Source organism: Larus michahellis, chromosome 1, assembly GCF_964199755.1.
Source record: "Larus michahellis chromosome 1, bLarMic1.1, whole genome shotgun sequence".
Classification (NCBI taxonomy): Eukaryota; Metazoa; Chordata; class Aves; order Charadriiformes; family Laridae; genus Larus; species Larus michahellis.
In genome coordinates this window covers 199,404,282-199,425,578 of record NC_133896.1, presented here as the reverse complement: position 1 = coordinate 199,425,578, position 21,297 = coordinate 199,404,282, and the positions used below count along the sequence as shown (strand labels likewise).

General features: G+C 40.0%; 1 protein-coding gene across 2 annotated transcripts in view; it reads right to left on the bottom strand.

The window, feature by feature from the left end:
• FLT1 (fms related receptor tyrosine kinase 1) overlaps positions 1 to 21,297 on the bottom strand; it is a 113,153-nt gene that overhangs the window by 73,767 nt on the left and 18,089 nt on the right. For both annotated transcript variants that reach the window (XM_074568532.1, XM_074568540.1), the window contains exons 4-9: positions 13,030 to 13,154; positions 6,578 to 6,740; positions 6,354 to 6,490; positions 4,662 to 4,836; positions 2,192 to 2,309; positions 47 to 216 (exon numbers count right to left, since the gene is read on the bottom strand). In XM_074568532.1, coding sequence (XP_074424633.1) covers positions 47 to 216; positions 2,192 to 2,309; positions 4,662 to 4,836; positions 6,354 to 6,490; positions 6,578 to 6,740; positions 13,030 to 13,154 — 888 coding nt within the window. The remainder of the gene's footprint in view (positions 1 to 46; positions 217 to 2,191; positions 2,310 to 4,661; positions 4,837 to 6,353; positions 6,491 to 6,577; positions 6,741 to 13,029; positions 13,155 to 21,297) is intronic.

Sequence of the window (21,297 nt, the reverse complement as noted above, 5' to 3'; positions counted from 1 at the left end):
GCGTTTACACGTTCAGGAAAAGCGTGGGAACATGCCATAAACTTACCATTTACTGTAAGAGTGACCGTAAGATTCTTCGACAAGTTCCACTGCCGTATGCTCAATATTATAGTGTAGTTTCCAGCATCTTCCTCAGCAACATCCTTGATGATTAAGGAATAGTCTTTAATCATGTACCGGGCACACTTTTCAGCAGCAGGTAGCCCATCTTTTAACCTGTTTAAAAGAATTCCAGAAATCAAAAGTGTTGAAAAGTCGTGTTGCTTAAACTGCCTGCATTATTTCACTTCAAAACATTTCTCGATCTTTGGGCAAGGACTCAATTTAGAGTCTGAGATTTTGTTTACCAGAGGCTTATTCTTCCCTTACAAGTAAGATTGCTGATATTTATAAAGAACTTTGGAGAATACCATTCTATATATTGAAATTGATTAGGATCTGACAGGGCTATATAATATTCGAGAGTTGCTGAAAATTGCAACTCTGTCTCTGAAGATCCCAGTTTTCCATGCTTGTGCCGCTATTTAGTCTACAAGACAACCATTTTGCCTAAGTCATTTGCACAAATAAAGTTGCATCATCCAGCACTGACCATTTCTTTATGACCTCAGTATACATCCTGGGACAAAGTATTACAGTAGCCTAAGCACAGCTGGGATTTTAGGAAGAGGAAGAGTAAGTAGATTAGATAAGCACTTAAGAATCAGATATCCTGCTATCAGGTGAATGTTTTTAAAGATAACAGAAAATCAACATGGAAAGTACTAACTGTTGTTCACACACAGATTCCTGAAGAAGCACAACATTTTTCTTCAAAGTCTAAAATGCAGCGTAAAGCACATCTTTGTAGGTTGCTATATGAAGGTTGACATGATGTTAGAAGAAGAGTGCAACAGAGTTTCACTATGATGATGGACTTCGTTGAAATGATTCACAAGTTTTAGTAAATGTTTACAGAAAACTCTTACAGTTATAAGAGGAGCACTAACAATTGGGTCTAAGGACTATGGATTTAGGCATTTCACTGTATCTGTATTTTACAGAGCCGCAGAACCGTTGAGGCTGAAAGGGCCTCTGGAGATCGCCTAGTCCAGCCCCCTGGCCAAAATAAGTTCAGCAAGTTGCCCAATACCATTTTCAGTCTAGTTTTTAACATATCTAAAGATGGAGACTCCACAACCTCTCTCGACTATTTGTTCCAGTTTTTGACCAACCTCACAGTGATAAATAAAAAATTTTTTTAAATTCTGGTTTAAGCGGAATTTTTTCTATTTCAGAAGTTTTGTATCTGTATGTGTAGCCAACAAGCTCCACCATTAAAGAAACAGAAAATACTGTATAAATGTCCAGCATCAGCCCCACTTTTGCCCCTTAATTTTCCATGTGGAACTACAAATGTAAGGGTTTTGTAAAACAAAACAAAATGTTTGGAGCAAAAGTAATTGCTGGCTGTGAGTAACATGAACTCTCACTGTTCATGTGTGTATGGTTTGTTTTCTTAATCAGTCTTGTCATAGAGCCTTTGTTAAAGTGTAATGAATTGAGCCAGAGCTACTGGTATTTAAAATGATTTAAACAAAAAAAAAAAATAGTGAGATCATGAATAGATAACATTGTTTTATATAAAAGTGGTTTGGGTTAATACAAAAAGCTGTTCAAAAGATTTCTTAGCACAGTATACGTGAGCCAAAGTCAATGCTCCAGTCAATAAAGTAGATCCACAACCTGCAGATCACCACATAATAAAACCAACTTCCATTGCTTTTCTAGTAGTGCATGTCTGTATGACTCAACTCAGTCAGTTATTTTAATTAAAGTTGCAAAATGCAAGTTCAGGTCTCATATCTAGGTGTGAGTGAAGTTGGATGCAACACTTCAGTCAAGGCTGGTAGCGATATATAGCTGTAGAGCGTCCATTGATTTCAACAGGAGGCATATCTAACATATTTGAAGATCCAAGCTTTAACCTTTCCAGACCACTTTTTTGCATTTGCAAAATGGAGGTAACATTCTCATAGAATATTATTGTTAAAACCCAGGACAGTCCTGAAACCTCCAACAAAACTTCCCAACCATCTTGTCTCCAGTTTGTTGCCATTTCAAGGGGTCTTATTTGAATATTATACCAAGGTATTATTTTTCATCTAAGAAGAGGTCCAGTGTGCATATGTGGAAGTAACTGGTGTCCTACCATATAACCTCTGGAGAGGGAAACGCCTTCACTTTCATTGACAAACGATAGGATTTTCTTCCAGCTACAGCCTCCAGTGCAGTTTTTCTTCGACGCTTCAAATTAATGAACATTTTATCTTAAACAAAGAAAAAGAGTGCACCTATATTACTGATTTGCAACCTGCAAAAAGAGTTGTTCTACTAAAGAAAAGAGGAGCCCAAATGAAAATTATCTTTAATAATTTTCATGTTCCCACATGGCAGCAGCAAGAATAAAACCCTAAATAGATCTATAAAATATAGAGAAGAATACCACAAATATACAAGAAACTGAGACACAGTTCCCAGGCCACGAATCTGCCTGGAGAAGATATGCTCTAGCCAAAATTCATATTGTGCTTCAGTCAGAAAAAAAGGCACTGGTTTCAACACAAAAGAGATAAGGTGGTTCACGGTACGTGGGAAACAGAACTAGAGGAGCAGATGACCTCTCCACCGCTGAAGGCCAAGAATCAATGAATGTTCCAAAAGAAAATATTCTGCCAGAGAGGATTTAGGGGATCTTCAGAGAAACAGCAAAGGAAAAAGCTGAAACTTTCTGTATCATTGGTAAACAGCTGTTTCATCAAACAAACAAATCTTTATCACTTCTTTGGAACAATCTCAACCTGCTGGAATTTGTTCTTTTCCAGTTGTACTGCCCTGTATTTCAAACTCTCTGGCAAGTTGATGGGTTTAACCAGAGGCAATAAAACAGACTATTTGTACAATATATTGAAAAAAAAAATTGTTTTTTCCAAAATGCACTTAAGCAAAATAAAACTTTCAAAACATGAAAAATTGTTTGAGTGTCCTTCAGATAGTACTTGTGGTACAATATTTACTCACATTATGGACTGCCCAAGGATGTTGGATATCTATAAACAAGTGCAATATTTAATCACACTTGCCACATATATTGAACATAACATGCATGAGACAAACCAGTAGTTTAATTACACCAGTAAGGTTATACTTAAAGACACAACCCTGATTCTGCAAACCCTTATTCACACAGGCTCTTTCTAATGTGGGTATCCCATAGGTGGGGTTGCTTATGCGAGTAAGAGTCCAGATTCTCTGACTTTAATTTTAATCTAAAACTCAGTTTCTGACAGCTTCAGCCTTATCTGTTTAAAAATATATTAAGTGGATATCATGGTTCATCTTACGTTCCCAGTGACTTAGTCCAAGGCTTAAACAGAGAAAATCATAGAATCATAGAATTGTTGAGGTTGGAAGGGACCTTTAAGATCATCGAGTCCAACCTTTAGCCTACCCTGACAAGAGCCACTTCTAAACCATGTCCCTAAGTGCCCCATCTACCCTTTTTTTAAACACCTCCAGGGATGGTGAATCCACCACCTCCCTGGGCAGCCTATTCCAATGTTTAATAACCCTTTCAGTGAAAAAATGTCTCCCAACATCCAATCTAAACCTCCCCTGACATAACTTGAACCCGTTTCCCCTCGTCCTATCACTTGTCACCAGGGAGAAGAGGTCAGCCCCCATCTCTCTACAACCTCCTTTCAGGTAGTTGTAGAGGGTGATAAGGTCTCCCCTCAGCCTCCTCTTCTCCAGGCTAAACAACCCCAGCTCCCTCAGTCGTTCTTCATAAGGTTTGTATACAAACAAAAATACATGGAAATACTGTTTAAGAATACCAACACAGGGTGCTTAGTCCACACTTCCAGATGACAGAGAAAAGGTAGACCAGTGAAAACATAGAATAAATCAATTTTCTGTCCAGGAGTCATCTGTTGTAGAAGACACCCACCAACTGCTTGGTCTTTAATACCAATGATGCTCCAAAGCTTCTGGGACAGTCCTGATTGTAACAGGATGCCACAAAGAAGGTAGAGTCCCAATGCAGAAAAGTCCTAATTCAAATAAATTTGAAACAACACCAGGAATTTCCAGATCTCACAGAAGGCCCAGGCAGACCACAGGGAACTCGTTTAAGGCTCCCACTGTAAAACTACAACAATGAGTTGCAGTATCTTGTGCTTGCTTCATTTTTTGGAATGGTCTAGCAGCTACCTGCTCCATGTAGAGCTAGTGTATCTATTTCTTCTTCATTTTTCATTAAAACCAATGAATAAGTACCGTAGAAGAGGAAGTGGGGTTCTTCTATTTAAATTCAGCTTGTACATCTATTTTTATTTTTTTTGCAAACTATAGTTTAACTGATTGCTGCTGCCAGAACTGACTGAGGACAGGGTCATCACAGTATTTAGCAGACAAGGGTGATCTAAATGAACATTAACGTGTCTACTGCTAACAATACAAAACAGCCACTGAAGAAAAGGCACATATTCTCTCTTATCTCCCTCCTTTTTCTACCAATGATGAATGCGCTACAATTTAACTTCCACTTTGTGTCAAGCTATCATATGACTGACCTTAGTACATGGGCATTCAGTATTCTACACATCTGCAACATTTCTTACCATAAACAATGACTGTTGTGTTAACAGCTTTGATTGATGGCCCGCTCTTCACGTGGCAGGTATACTGGCCTTTATCAATATCGCGCACTCTGTCAACAACGAGGATACTGTAAAAAATATTGGCTTCTGTATTCTTCTGGTCAATGCGCTGCGTTACAGAACCTCTCTTCCTTGCCTATAAAAGCAAAAAAGAACAAGAAAGAGCTTAATCAAACCAATTTTAATGATTATTAAGATTTTTATTGTACTGTACTGCCACCATACCTTAATAAAAAAATCCGGATCGCTCTGTACAGCGTAGACATGCAAAAGACGCCTACCATTTCCAGAGGGTCAACAATAAAAATTATAAGTAACATTATATGGCAATTCATTCTTATCTTCAACAAAGTTTTAAGTGCATCCAATAGTTCTTTACAGATCATCCTTTCTGTATAACTTGCCATACCAACACGTCTGGCTCCCCATTGCTCTTGTCCAAGATTGCTCTTAAAAATTCCCGGAGCCACAGGCACAAAGTTTGGTGCTTGGATTCAGTGTCCATAGGCAGCAGACATATAGAAGAAGGGCTCATTAAGACAAGAAGGGGAGAATTCTGGAAACGCTATAGACGGAAAAGGGACTAGATTTGGCAAGGGAATAACAGGGTGGAACTGAAGATAATGTGAGTCTGAGGAGTTATTTCCTGCAACTCCCCCTCAGCCTTTGGCCTCAAAGTTTATTTAACCCAGGACATCGTTGGTGTCTTATAAACACTGAGCACCCTTCGGTTACCATCCAAATAACCACAAAGTAGAATTTCACAAGTGCGGTGCCCGGCTAGGGCTTGGTAAGAGAGCAATGGGCAATACAATATATTTGGAGCATTTCTTGTTGCTAAGTTGTTTATTTCGGAGGTGAAAAAATGCCAAGGAAAAAATGGCTACAGTATGCAAGAAATGGCTGCATTAATCTTCCCTATGTAATGTAATCATAATTTTAGCTTGTGATTAGGCACAATGAGTGACATAATAAATGATCTTGACTTGAATCGCCAGCATAAATCAAACTGACATGAAAGGAATGGGAGTTGTAAACCTTCAACTAATGTCAAATTTCTTATCAGCTTTACACGGACTCCCTGGCAGTTATTCTGTAAGCGACAAATATTTATGAGGATGCTCCCAATGTGGGGGGAGGAGAAGCACATTCAAGATCGTTCCTGTAGTTGTCAAAACAAGAGGATTGTTCATATGACACTTAACAAATGAGATTTTGGCTAGCTAAATCAAAATATCTTTTCTAAACACGCTCGAGTTGGGTGCCTGACTGTCTGCCAGTCTTTGAAATGAATGTGTTCAGAAAGACAGCCTCGCTGAAAACTTTTTTGTCACAAGAGAGAGTCCCTGACTGGGACCGTGTGATAAATTTCTACCATTTCTCCAAGTTGAAAAGAACCTCCCAGGGACGAAACAACTCTAGCGTTCGCTCGCAATTATGCAATATAACCAGAGTACATTGTGTAAACATGTTTACTTATTCAATTAAGCACCAGAAAGAAAAAAAAGAAGCCTCTAAAGACATGTCAGCAAGGGTCAAAACGATGGAATGCGAACAACGGCAAGCATTTCGAGGCAAAATTCCTCCCAGGATGCCAGATGCAGTGTGATCTATGGGAACCCCTGGATTCTTCATTTCAGCCGCAGCACTCACCTCTCCAGGATAAGTCCATGTCATCTGCACTCTGGTGTTCCAGGCTGCGGTGACAGTGCAGTTAATTGCCAGGCTGTCTCCTCTCAGCAACTTGACGAGACGTGGGGTGCTTAACTGAACATCAAAAATTGTGTTGGCTGTGTGTGACAAGGAGAAAGAAAAATGAATAACGTCACCAGGGCAAAGTGCTCTCTGAAGGATGGGGAGTGGAGAACACCACTTACTTTCTCGGTGAGTTAGGTACTTTGTGCTATACTTGTGTCCACCGACAGTTGTCTCACAGCTCAGGAGCCCTATGAATCTGTAGGTTGCCTTAGGTATTCTGAAGCCTTTCATGCTGTCCCAGATTATTGTCTTGCCATCAGGAATTAGGGTTTCTCGTGGAATCTGGAAGTGTCAAACGTGTATCATAAAAACAGCTCATGCTCATGCCACTCACGAATCAAAGCAGCTTAATAAAAAGGAATGGGGGAAAAAATGCCCTAAAAAATGCCAATCAAAGTAGAAAGGATGCCATTTAATTACGCAGATTTTTCAAGTCACATTTTCATCACAAAATAGAGGAAAAAAATCGGGGTGAAGAATGTGAATGTTTTATTTGTTTCCAAGATTTCATTATTTATAACAGGATGTAATTTATGACACAATAGATCGACGCTATCATTAGTCTCAGCGCTTGGGCTGCTATTCTGTTGGCTCCTGGTTGGCAGCTAAAGTGCTCATCTTGGCAAACCTTTGCAATTAAGTATCCTGGTTTCACCACTGGGACACAAATACACATTTTTCAATGGAGGTGACAAATGGACTTAATTTGCTGTCATTTTGTGCCTTTAACAAATTCCTGCCAGGATTCAGTCTGATGCTTATCACGTTTATGTTGTCTAAAGGACTGGACAGGTTTGTTAAAATAAAATAAAAATTTAAGGACATGAATGGCTGTTTCAAAGTCGACAGGTCACAGAGTACATATCTCTAGGTCATTACATACAACATGACGTGCAAATTTTAAAGGTACAAAGCTTCCTTGGCCACTGTTATTAAGAACTACTGATCATACCGAATGAGGAAAGTCATATTGACTAGAGATTTTGAAAGGGCATCTTGAAACACTAAATACATCACATTTCCACAGAAAAAGTATTCACCACATTTTAAAAATTTGGCACTTCTAAATCCCTCAGAAGTTGAAGGCCCAACAAGTAATTAGTGTAAAGCCATCAGGTGTTTTTAAACTTAAGACTTGAAATCTAATACTGACTAAAATATTGCCACTTGGGATCAAGTGTTCACTTTGTCAGCAGTACAAATTATATTTTATATTAGGATCATTTGCATTTTAAGCCCCATTTTAATAAGGTATCAAGAGAACCCTGAAAAGGCAAAGCATGACACAGGCATTGCAGCTCAGACAAGCCCTCTTGTTTTCGCATCATGGTTTTTTTGTTACACCTTCTTGATGGAATAAATGCCACCATTTGGATAACACAGAGATCAGCCACAAGTACAAAGCCTGGATGTGTCTCTGCTTTTATAAAGCCTGATTTTATGGTAAAAAATAACATATTTTTAAAGATAGCATATAGCAGAGTTTGAGTGAATTAGTGCAAAGACCTCTGGGTCAACTAAGCACCTCGCAGCCCATCACCTCTCCCTGTGCACCCAGCCTCACTATCCCCCCTTCATCTCTTTCTTCCCCGTTATTTGAGCAGAGGACTTGTACGCTGGCCAGCCCTCTCCTTCCTACAGCCAAAGCCAGCGTGGGCGGCTGCCAGGGACTGGAGGAAACGTGTCTGGCTGGCACCTTCCTGCGTGGCACAGCCTCTCTCCAAAACACGGCACCCTCGACGCTGCCTGCTCAGCACTGACCAAAAGCTGCCCGCGAGATCACCTCCACTCATCTCACGCTATTTCCTCTGCCAGAAGTGCACGATGAATCAAATGAACAATAATTGCAGAGCACAAAATGCCGTGGTAGAATTCCTTATCTTTACAACAGCTGATAAGATGCTATAATAAGCATGCAAATCACAGGGGAAGTGTGTGTTACACACACACACAGACACACACACACACAAGTAAAGCCCATTACATTATAGCCTGCTGGCTACCATTCAACAAAATCTTGGACTCTAAGAGCTCTGTTGCCATTTCTGTTCTAAATAAAACAAATATTCAAGCTTTTGTTTAACCAGTTCATGGCTATGCTTTCAAGGGCTTCAACTGGATTTAACCCCTTGCTACTTTGGTGGAAACCAAACTACTTCTGACCGTATTCCTCTATAGGTTTTCATATATACCATGAAGAGGGAGTCAAGTCAGACTTCAGAGCCTCCCTAGACTGACATTTCCCAGGGAATGCTTTCACTTCACATTAATTAATTAATTGATGGATTACTGAATTTATATTAGCCTTATTCCAGGAAAGGAAAAGTAACCAAAAGACCCAGGAAGTGTCCGGGTCTTGGAAATAAAGTGTTTATAAATATGATCTTGTTCTGCAACACCGAATGTTGTCCGTTGTCTGTGTATCCAACAGGCTCACCTGCCCTGGAGGCAAATCTTTGCCTGCACAGTGTACTCACCTGATACCTTTCAAAAACAGCTAGAGCTACATATTTTTGTGTAGTTTTTGCAGCTTTGAGACTAAAAAGTTGCATGCAATCACATACAAAAACATAAATTGACATTTTTAGTTTACTGTATGGAATACTTTAGAAAACTGAAGTCTATGACTAGCAAAAGACCACTGTGGCACGGCTGGTCTCTCAGTAAGTCAGGGAAACAAGAAACTGCAACAAATTTCAGAGTGTGGAAACACCAGGACTTCGTCTCAGAAGAGGCCAAGGGCAGTGGCTGGGGCTGACCATCACAGCCCTTCACAGCTCTACGCTCTTTCCTTACTTGCTTCAGTTCATTACCCAGCTCTCCTCCACAGTGTTCTCCTCTGCCAACCCCACTGGTTCAGATGACCTGTTTCCCACTCTCAAAAAAGAGCAGTTGCTTTGCTCTGCCCTAAACCAGCTTCCAGGCCACCACCTAGAGACATGGCATCATCACCATGATGATCACATCATGGATGGTACAGGACAGGGGATCCCAGAATCACACAATAATTTAGGTTGGAAGGGGCCTCCAGAGGTCATCTGGTCCATCCCCCACACCGAGCAAGGCCAACGTAGTTCATGGTCTTGCCAAAAAACTTGGCCCTTGGTCATCACAGAGAGAAGCAGAAAACCTGTGAAGGAACATAGTGCCGGAACAGTGAGATTTCCACTGAAGCAGAAGAGAGGGGATAAATCCAGCTAAAATAATAGCTTACAGATGGGTACCAGCAGATAGTCAGAGGCATTCAAAGAATCAATTTGTTGTGACAGCTGCAGTAAACATGGAATTTACTGTCTACATACTTATCTGCATGAACCACATCGCTGTGGCTCCCAGTGGAGTCTTGGCCTTTTACCTTCTTTGTACTTAATTTCAAACTAGACTTCAGTTTCTTTTGGTATAGGCTGCGCCTCCTTCTTTGCTCAGCACCAACCACTGAACCTTTTTGGTACCCGCTGGCATTAACACAGTACTATCACAAGGTTTTGGGTATATACGTATGATCAAGATACGTATATAGGCAAGCTGTGGTTCTCCACATCTCCAGAAGCAGATTGTATTGGAAAGAGCCAGCTGAAAGTATAGTAAAAATGTGCATTAGAGTTTTGAATGCTTGTCTTTTCTTTCATGTTTCCCCTTCCATTAATTTGGCAAGGTTGAGATGGCATTATTAAGAATTCAGACTGTCCAGGTGGGTCACTCTCAACATCCTTGGGGGTTTTTTTCCCCTCTTTTTATTCCTTATGCTGAAGTTTATTTACTTCTGTTCCTGCAAATGTCGCTGTTGACTTTATGACAGAGAATCCGAAAGGAGAGTAAACAGAGGGATCAAACCATTGTACCAAAAGGTGATGCTTTCTCTGTTTAGCAAGATAAGAGGAAATGAAGAGGCAAGAGAAGTGCGTACCTTAGTTGCAATAAGGTTTATCTTATTTTAGGGATCTTGAATCAGCCTGCCAGAGTCACATTGGTAGGAATGTTGGTTTCAGAGGCTCTGGTTATCTGTCTATTAAGCATTAGCAAATGTCTATTAAGCAACACTATCAATTGATTTCACAGGTCTTCATATGATGAAGAAGAGAAAGGACCGTCAGCTGTTGCAATTATAACAGAACCTGAAGGCTGGATTTGAAACAGGAATGAAAAGCTCCAACCCCATTTCCTGATCCCTGTTTTGTTACCTTCTTAATTTTTAAGATTCCTCCTGTGTTGTGTATGATTACCATGCTATAGAATACAACTTGTGCAGATGTTCAGCCTGGAAGTTAGAGCAGCACGGTATCTCAAAAGGACTAAGGTAAAGATGCTGTTTTAGTAAAAAAATCATTTGTAGTGTTTAAGACGGACATTAAACCTTCCCCATGTTGGTCTCCTGATAATAAGAAGCAGCACGGCACAGGAAAAAAAGTGATGGAGGCAGTGCTCATGCAACTGTCTCAACGAGTCCTTTCAGAAGAGATAGATTACCAAAAAATATTCCGTATTTTTACTTCCTGGCAATATATAATGCAGAATCTAATGACTCTAATGCTGGGATTTTCTTTCCAGCTCCAGAGGACTGCATTATGAGGACACTGACTTCTTCCTTTATTGCTAAATGGAAAACACAGAATAGCTTTTGCCCGCTCTCCAGAAGTAGTTTGCCTGCAGCTGTAAAATGCATTTAACACATCTCTTAATTGCTCTGTGAGCAAAAACTTGCTGGAATCTTCATACACGGGTGTCACAGATGATAGATAAAGTAAGATATGATGTAATGCATTGTAGCTTACATACTTCAGGAAATTCTGGGATGAATTAGGGAACACATTTATTTTTCCTGGAATGCAAAACATGTAAGCAACCAATCCTTTCTTTCAAGACTTGGCTCCAGCTCCTCTTTCTCCTTCCCAGAGTATTATATCTGGTTTTGATGGTGTAAAGATGCATCTTACACCGCAAATCCAAGCTAAAGACAAGTCAATATGACAAAAAGAGAGTAGATATATGTCTCAATCTTCTCCAAATAAGGAGAAAAAAAAACATTTTTATATTGTTTAATAAGACAAAAACCTGACAGGAATTTTCTCAGTTAGGAATTTAATATTCTGAGATTTCAGGTGCGACAATATACTGCCCAAATAAGTTCCCACTTTACAACATCCACCCTATAGATGGATGTTTCCTCGCCTAGTTTTGATTCTAGAGCCACAGAATCTTGTGCATCATCCACCCCTGGTGCACTTCTTGCAGGAGAACTCTCTGTGTGTGTGTGTGCGCGCGCGCGCGTGTATGTGTGTGTACACACACACACAAGGTGTCCTAGGTCAGATTACTTTCTTTTCTCTGCAGTTTTCTTTCTTGCATGTGATTTAACAGGTGGAAAACAGGAGGCAAAATCAGTATGTATATTAGCAAAGCAGTGCTGGATAGAATTTGTAAACCTCTAGGGCAAGTTAAAACACAGGATCAAATCTGTGGATGGTGTAAAACTCCATAGTCAATAAAGAATCAAAGATTTGTATTGATCTAGATAAGAATCTTATGGCGGTATTGGAAAAATTTTTACACTGAAAAGGTTATCAAGCATTGAAACAAGCTGCTCAGGGAGGTATACCCCTGGAGGTATTTAAAAGACAGGTAGACATAGTGCTTAGTGATAAGGTTTAGTGATGTTTTTTGTCAGTGTTAAGTTGATGGTTGGACCCAATGATCTGAAAGATCCCTTCTTACCTAGACAATTCTATGATTCTATGATTGTTTGGCAATTACATGTTATTCTATAAAAAGACAAATTTCTTTTCCATGTAACAATGATGAACATTTATGCCACTACGTACAGAACTCCCCGTATTTAGAAACAAAACATCACTAGCACTTCCACCTAATTTTTAAGCCAAAAAAGGAACCGTAAAAAAAAGCAGCACCATTCTGTCTTGATACCAAGCACTTTACTACAGCCTATATGTAACTCTCAAAGAACCTAGGAAATAAATGTTTTCCCCAGAACACCAAAAATGTCTAGATTTTCTAAAACTGCCCCCACCATCTCAAACTCTGCACGTTTCCTTACAAAAAGAAGCTGTCCCCTGCCTGACAATAAGCGCACTATCTGGAAAAGGAAGCAGCAAAGTCGCTGGTGGGAGTGAGGCAGGGTAAAGGCTTGGTGAGATCCTTGTACAGCCCCAGCAAGTCTCCGGGGACTGCACTTACCGGCTGTTCCAGAGGACAGAAGAGGAAAGGGGAGGAAGGGCAGGGGAAGAGGTGGGAGGAAATCTCTTCTCCTAACAAGAAATTCCTTCCTGGGCTTAAGAAACCTTTGTTAGTGACAATTTAATAAAACAGTGTGAAAAGCTTAAGTTGCTTCAGAAAACTCCCATCCAGTTCAAGAGATTTGATGAAGCCCTTTTGTGAGATATGAGACAAAGCCTCCAGGATTGAAATCTTTCTAAACACACTGCCACCCAGAAACCTTGTTTAAGAAATACTAAATTGTTGAAATATTTCAAAAGCATTACAATAGTTGTAAACAAACAAGCAAAAAACGCATCATCCACAATAACACTTTCATAGCATGCTTGGATTGAGGTACCTTTTTTAAAGTAACAGCAATGTTTGGTGCTGTGACTCTGCATGGAATGATCATTTCTCTTCCCACCGTCATGTGTATTATTTTAGGTATATCACTGTGCATCTCTACAAATGGGTTGCCTGTATCTGCAAGAGAAGAAAAAGAAAACGTTAATATCTGAACTCTTAAGACAGTGTATGGAAATTGTAACTGTGCATACAGTCTCAAAAGAACTGACTAACCCTGTCCATAACATAAGATAGACAAAGTCTTCAAATCACTTTTCTGTTTACTTTTATCTAAACAATTTTAATCAAATGTTATTGAATATTAGAAAATATATTTATCACTCAATATCAATAGCAGTACTTTGGTATCTCCTTTAAAATCCAGAAGAGTTAAAGTACATTTTTCCCATTACAGCATCGTCTCCACTGCTGAGAGATGTGTTTCTTATTTCAGGGCATTTCTATTTTATCTCCAGGAGAAATAATTAGATGAGAAGTGACTGAAATTCACTAAACAGGACACATTCCTGCTTTCTGCGAGGAAACTGATGGAAAAAACTCACATCAACTTCACCAGGAGAAAGAATCTACTGTGATTATCCAGCCATATTTTCAACGCTGAGAATACAGACTAGCGAGAGTTAATTATTCTTCTCCTTCCCACTATCACAATACCTATATGTCTCTTTTGTAAGTGACAAGGTAAATGAAAATGCCAGGAAAACGTTCATTCCGTTCGACTCAATAACTAAAGCTTGGCAGAGTAATTTACCGTCCCTCGAACAATCCCTTTAACAAAGGGCATTGTCATAAATAGCTTGCGCTGGGAACAGGGAACATAGCTGCTGCTATTGTTTGGACCACTTAACAAAGAGGGGCTCAAGCCACAGGCTCTGGTTCCAAATCTTCTTTGCAGGTGTTCAGATCTGAAGGTTCAGTTTGACTCTCATCGCAGATAGACTACCTCGAAATTCACATAAGGTTTGGTTTTTAACTCTTAAAAAAGTGGAACATTCAGATCTTAATTCCGTGCCTACCTACAGCTCCAATGCCTTTTTCAGGCATAACCTATTATTTTCAATTAGTTAAAAATCTTACAAATAACAATGGAAATCTTTCTTGGATAAGAAATGATTAAAGCTAGCAAGAACTGATCCTTCATAAAACTTCAAATTCTGATATTTTATTCAAGTGTTCTGCGTGTTCACTCTAGTAGTTCTTCAAATATGTTACTTTTGTTTCTCTTTCAAAAGTATGATCTGCACTTCCCAGTGTCATAAAACCATTCTGCCCTTAGGATCTTCTTTTCTTATTATACGCAATAATATTTTTGTTTGAGACATCAAACAGGAAGAGAAGCAAATTCTGCTCTAATTTATACTAGGGAGAATCCTGAGGTAGAGTATCGCAAATGTACCACAGGATACAGAAAAAGTTTTCCTAAAGATGTTTAATGAAAATGTTACACAAACTTTCTGAAATAAAAGCCACAATGCTGTATTTAATAATAGGTGTTAAATGTCCACTGAGATCGCAAGAGGAACTTATGAGTAATAGAGGATGCGTATGTAATAAAAAAATACCCTAAGGACTTGTTAGGCTAACGTTTCCTCTGCAGTACGATTCAAGGAAAGACCAAGAATGAACCTGTTTGTAGCACGGTGAAAAGAACCCTTTTTGTTTCAGGGGCTGCAGCCACAGAAGAGGTCACCTGCCCCTTAACATCACCAGCCAAACGGATTTACTAATCCCCAAAGACTCGTTCATCTTTGTCACAAAATTAAGAGCTCCTGCCCAAAACCAGCAAGCTTTGCAAAGCAGTTTCCTGTATCATAATCTCCAGATCATTACAAGTGTGAGGAAGAGCTGTTCTGGGGACTACCGGACAGGTCTGCAGACACAGTGTCACCACTGACTGATGCCAATATTAAGGCAGTGGGGGTTGTGCAGCTCAGACCTCGCAGGATTCCTGCCCATCCAAAGGCAGGGACAGGAAACGAGCACCACATCTGACTTCTTTTTTTTCTTCTTCTTCAATGGAAATGCACGTTCGTGCCTGGAGAAGTTAATGAAGTGCTCTATAAAAGTCAACCAAACGCCCTGGCTGCTCTCGGTAGGCTTTAAAGCCCAGTCACAGCCTTTCTTGGTACACTCCCTGCAGTGGTACGCCAAGGCGTCTCCATGCCCCCGCTATTCGCGTGCAGAGCTCCCATTGACATCACCGGGGACTTCCGCCATGGGCCAGAGGGCAATCGATGGCCCCAAGTGCTCCAAATGTCTTCCTGCTTTTGATTAAAAGAAATACGCATCATGTTTCCTAGCACAGTTTTGTTTTCATAATGAGTGTGGAGGCTTTTCCTGATTCCCTTTGATTTTATTCCCCTTCAGTCTTAATGGCCATAAGGGGATGCTCTTGGTGCCTCAAGACCAGAAATCTGGTGCAGGCTCTACATCAGGCACAGCCAAACCCACAGCAGCACCAGGGGAGATTATGCCAAGCTGGCAGGGTGTGCCAAAGATGTGGAATCCTTCCACCCCCCAAATAGTGGCAATCCTTGCTTCTTTTTTCCTCTTTCCTTCCCATCATAGTCCTACATATTGCCAGTAGCTTCTGCTACATTTCCTCAGAATTCCTTCCTGCAGGGAGGTAAATGCCATCCTTCCCCAAACAGCTGGCTGGCAGCGCATCTGGGATGACCTAACCTCCCGCCAGAGGTCTTCTGGGTCAGCTTCACTCACTTTTATGTTCAGAAAGCTCTAGACAAAAGGAACATCATGGATTGACCTATCTTGAAGACAACATCCAAGTTACACATTCAGCTCCATCAGGATTTGGAATGGAATACCTAAGAGGGTTGACCCTGGTTTTTGAGTTTGTTTTTTTGTTGTTTTTTTTTTTTTGCTTCAGAGCTGCATGCAAGGGTAGCAAAATGAAAGATGGACAGCCAGAGTATTTGCATGTGCTAACGGTTACTTTAAAAGAAAGTTTAGTGTATTTTCAAATTGTGCCTGGAATTAATGACTGTGTGGTGGTTTGACTGCGTTCCTTACAATATCTCTCCGTTACAATCAACATGAAACCACAAAGAGCATTCATGAAATCACAAAATCCATGAAGGTCACTTGCTATATTGTTAAAGAACATAAATAGCAGCTTTTTATTAAGCTGGTTGGCAGCCAGATACAAACTTGATAAGAGGCTTAACACAAGCAATATTATGTCTGGTATCAGTAACCTGTCTAGGCTATTTATGGGGTTTGCACAAACAACTAAATTAGCCAACACTGAAATGCCAAATTCAGAAAAGACGGAGACGTTCTTTATTTCCACAAGCTTCAGCTACTGTTCTTGGGATTGTTTTGTTTTTAATAATCTGAGCTATGTAAGTCAGAGTACTTATACATACACTTGCAAGAAAAAAGAAAGCCTCTACAGGAAAGTCTGAGCTCCTTGAAATCTCTGAAAGTTTGTCCTCTGAAGTTCTTCCAAAATACCTACTTATGCTTGGCTCATCATTAAGATTTTTTTCAGGCTAAAAGAGCCAAACCAATTTCCTCACATTCAGGTAACACTTTTTCCCTCATGCACGTGAATAGGACCAAAGTCTTTACTAAAACACAGACATGCAAACTTCATTAAAGTTAATGGGCTAATTGCCAAATTCCCTTTTCCGTTGTAGGGATTCACCCTAACTAACTCTATTTATCCCAGCTAAATTAGTAGACCTATTCAGAAGAAATTTGAGGATAACCTCGCACACCAAGAGTGGCTCTCATCTACTTACACATCTAGAATACAGACATTTCTCACTGAGCTGAGTGGCCAAACTGTTAGTGTGGTCACTGGGGAGAAAGGGGGAATTCTGCCATGGAAGTCATCATCTGACCTGTTTTTATACATTTGTTTTATGATGAGATGAATCATGCCCTAGGAAAGGCAGACAGCTACATGTGAGCAGGTTGAATAGCTATGTTTCTTAAGAGAAAAAAAAATTCCCATTTTGTATGTCTGGAAGCACAACACTTATCTGCAAGAAGGGCTTTTCCAGTCTTGCCTCTTCTTAGCCTGTAAAACAGTACTCTTTAAATTCAAATGATTTCTAAACCTTGAAGGGAGACTTGAAATATAAATTAATAATTATAGAAGTCCATGGCAAAAATAAAAAGAAAAAGGTGGGGAACAGTTTATATTTGGAGCACATTCAGACACAAAGCATTGCTAGCATAATTGTGGAGTGATTTTTAGGCAGCGTTTGTTTGTTTTCCTTTGCTATCGTCGACGTAGGCCCATAACACACATAAAACACAGTTAAAACTCTTAAGGAAAAATATTCTTGCCTGCAGCAGCCAGGAAATCCACACTAGAGCAATTACTATGTTCAGAAAGCAATCTCTAGAAAGGCTAGTGGTCGTTAGGAACAGTTTTTCAGATGTATCGCTCCCTCACGATGGTTCATCTTGGAAATGTATTTCTGTTTCAGTAGGAGCTGTAAGCCTTGGTGAGGAAGAAGGACCTCGGAGGGCTTAGTGCATGGCCTTTGATGCTGCCAAGGGGTCCACACAGGCTCCGCTCAACACAATGTACTATGATGTGAAGTCCATGTACACGCAATGACAAAAGCATGGCAATTATAGGTGATTGACGTCAGCAAGTCCTAGAGGGCTCTGTTTTGTAACAGGAACCTCATTAGACACTAAAAATGTGTCCGCATACTTGATACAGCTGTAGCATAGTTTAAGTTCAACTAGTTTCCTTTTCATAACAGAAGCCCTATCATAATATTGACTCTGACAGCGTAAGCCAAAACCGTTCTGCTCATACGTTAAAACTGTGCCAAAAGCAAAGACACAAAAAAGGCACAGGGGAGGAAGAGTTTCCCAGGCCACAGCAGGTTCTTCTGTCAGCATATTATTTCTAAATAAGAAGGAAAAAGAAGAAAATCTCCCTTTCTGTTAGCTTTCAGGGTCTTTTGTCTTACTGCTTTTTTCACCTGTTGAACTGCTTTGGCTTTGATGCTTCAGATGATAAGAGACCTTTTTGGAGAACTCTTTGGATGCTCTCCCTGTACTGCAATATAGTACCTTTAGGGTTACAGGAGTCAGTCCATTCAAGATAAATCTTAAATCCATGTCAGTTCTGGGGCTGGATCCAACTATCTGTCAACAAGTGGACCTCCCAAGGAGATGCCATATGCTCAGCACTTGCAGAATGCAACTCTAGAGTTTGAAAATGCACTCTCAAAACCCCAGATGCTTTGGCACTTCAAAGTCTTACATTTTGAACCATTCACTAATGCTAAAGCCCTTCATTTTGGACTGTACAATCTGAGACACATCTCAAGCCAAATATCCAAAACTAGTGGACGTGTTTGACACTCTAGGCATTTGTGAGTACAAGTACTCTCAGGACATGTACCTTTATTTACCCAGCTCTCACCTGACTTAAATCATCTCAAAGCAAGACATCTATATAAGCTTGTTCTCTAGATTCCTTGTATAGTCAGTGATGAGCAACACACACCAGAAGGTTCTTTTTATTCTCTCTGTTAAGTATAGAAAGAGAATAGACAACTGACTCAGCCTAGAGGTCTGGTTTTAAAACAGAATATTTCGAATGGTGCTTGATTGAAGTAACAGTTCAGGTTTCATTTTGCAAGGAAAAGTATGCGGTCAGAAGACACGCACAGCAGGAGCGTAAGGAGAGACAAGGAGAGGGAGAACATTGACTAAGAAATGTGCTAATACCCTTTAGCCAAGCAGAACTTCACTTAGAGGTGAATTCTCTGTTGCAGCAGAATTAAGACATTACTTTTGTGTGTTAATACCTGAAAGCTGCCCTCATCACAGGAGGCAGCAAAACTTCACTTGAATCAAAGTTTGTTTAAATTCTTATGAAAATCTAACCTTGATATATCAACGTAATTGAACTTTTTTGCTTTTCCTCTGCCATACCATGGGAACAATTGATCAAAGGTGAGAGATGATGAGAGTAGAGAATGAAAAGAACTGCACATTTTTGAAGAAAGTGAATGAGCTCCAGCAACTGGAAAAGAAAGTCTTGGAGATACCAAAACAAAGGCAGGCAGAAAGAAAAGCCTTTAGTATTGTCCACAGGGAAGTCTACATAGGTTTCGAAACAGCCTGGTGATAATTAGGTGTTTCTTAAATGCCTTTATTCCAGAATTATCTCTTTTCAAGCAGAAAATTCCCCATGCCTCACTCCACTGTAGGCACTGAGTGTTCATTATGATTTTTTCCATTTTACTACTAGGCTGCCGTTGCATGACAAAACAAAGATCAGAGCAGCTTTTGGTCCAAGACAGTGGAAGAACTGGCAAAGACGCTTTGCTTCATTTCAGATTTTTCCCATGGCTCGTGGTGGAAGTCAGACCATCAGCTTCCTTAGAGCAAAGTCCAAGGCTCTTAAGAGAATTCATTTCCCTTGCTTGATGTCTCAATTCCTGAGCTGTGTGTGGTCAAGAGCTGCTGCGGCACACACTGCGCACTCACTCCCCTGTGCAACTCAGTAGTGACCTCTCCAGCTGAAGGAAGGGTGGTGTCAGGACTAGCTCCTGAAAGAAATGTCACCAGCCTGCCTGTTCTTGATCACTCAAATGCTTCAGAACTTCAGAAATGCTTCGAGCCATCCTGGGGCACGTGAGACTTGCAGTCTCCTACTTATTGTCTTGCATCTCGTTTTTGTCTATAGAAGCTCATCTTCTGCCATAGTATACGCTCATTACTGAACTAAAGGACTTACTGGGTTTATTGGGTGTTTTTTTTTTTTAAATACAGTTCATATTCAGTATCACTCTAATTACGGAAATGAATAACATTTTAAAAACAATAAGTGATGACTTCCTGTACAAACAATATCAACTTTCCTGATTCGGATTCTGTGTTTGTAAATAGCAACTATTTGTTCTCATCTGCAGCATGCTAAGACATGGGAAACAGGCACCTCGGTGATCCACATGGAGCTAATATGGGAAATGGACTGACACAACGTCCTGCCACAGGAAACAATACAAAACTAGGAGGGACCCAAATTTTACAAATGTTTATTTCCTAAGCACCCACAAATTCATTTAAAACAAAACCAAACTTAAGAAAGGTAGTCTTCATAGAGGATTTTGTTATCCCCCTCACGCGAACTTCAGCCGATAATTGAATTTCATGCAAGTTCACAGAAACAACAACTTATATTAAGAGATTCCTTAAGTATTTTCTTTCCAAATGCTAATGGTACACTGACCAGGAAGGGTCAGCTTTGGTACTTCATATTTTGTTTCTTTCCAACCTACTGAAAAATTCTTCCTGAAATTGTAAATTTTTGGAGGACTAATATACCTTTCCCCATCTTAGGGCAAAGTGACACTTTCAACAGGTGTTAAACGAGCAGTTACCTTGCAGCTTCCCTCATTATCAGTAGTTTGCCCTAACTCTCATATGTGCTTACTAGGACACAACCAATAATTAAATGTTAAGAAATGGGGTTTCAATCAAAAGGATTGTTGAATTCAGAAAACTAAGATGCTAAGGAGGTCTAAGTGTGATAGAGGCCTGTCCCTTAAATACTTTACTGGTTTTTGGCAAGTAAGATAGGAGGAGAAACGTAATCTAATCCTACCTTCAACAGCGACATCAACATTTAATGACTGAATGTCCTTGAAAAATCAACAAAACCAAGACACTCAGGCAGTCTTCCTTTACCGATTATTGGAGGGGGGGAAGGGGCTGTACGAAAACTATTTCTCCAATGATATGTTTCTCTTCCATCACCATGTGCATTATGCAGATAACCTCGGTTCACATACATCTCATTGAGGATCTCCTTCACATGCAAGCAAGCTGCATACAACTTGGGAAGCAGTGAAGAGTTAGAAAGACTGGTTGCATCTTCCATTTGTAAAAATTCAGGATCCAGAAAAATTAACACTTCGAACATTAAAGAGACCAAGAGAATGTAAATTAATCCCTTATAACTTAAAGTGGGTTTAGCAGAGAGGTTCTCAGTTAGAGTCACAGCAATCCTTGCCCTTCTCATGCGGTGAATGAAGAGGATTGTGGGTAGATCTCAGATAGAGATGACATCCAAGGTGGGAGGTTCAAGAAGGTCCCACGATGATGGGAAACTTGCAAAAATCATCCAAGAAAATTGTAAGTTTTTCTAGGCAGCAGGAAATGTTGGTCGCTAAATGAATAACCTACTTTGGTTAAGCTTCCATGGATGCATCTGTAATTGGATATCCAGTGAATTACATGAAAATAGCTAGATAAG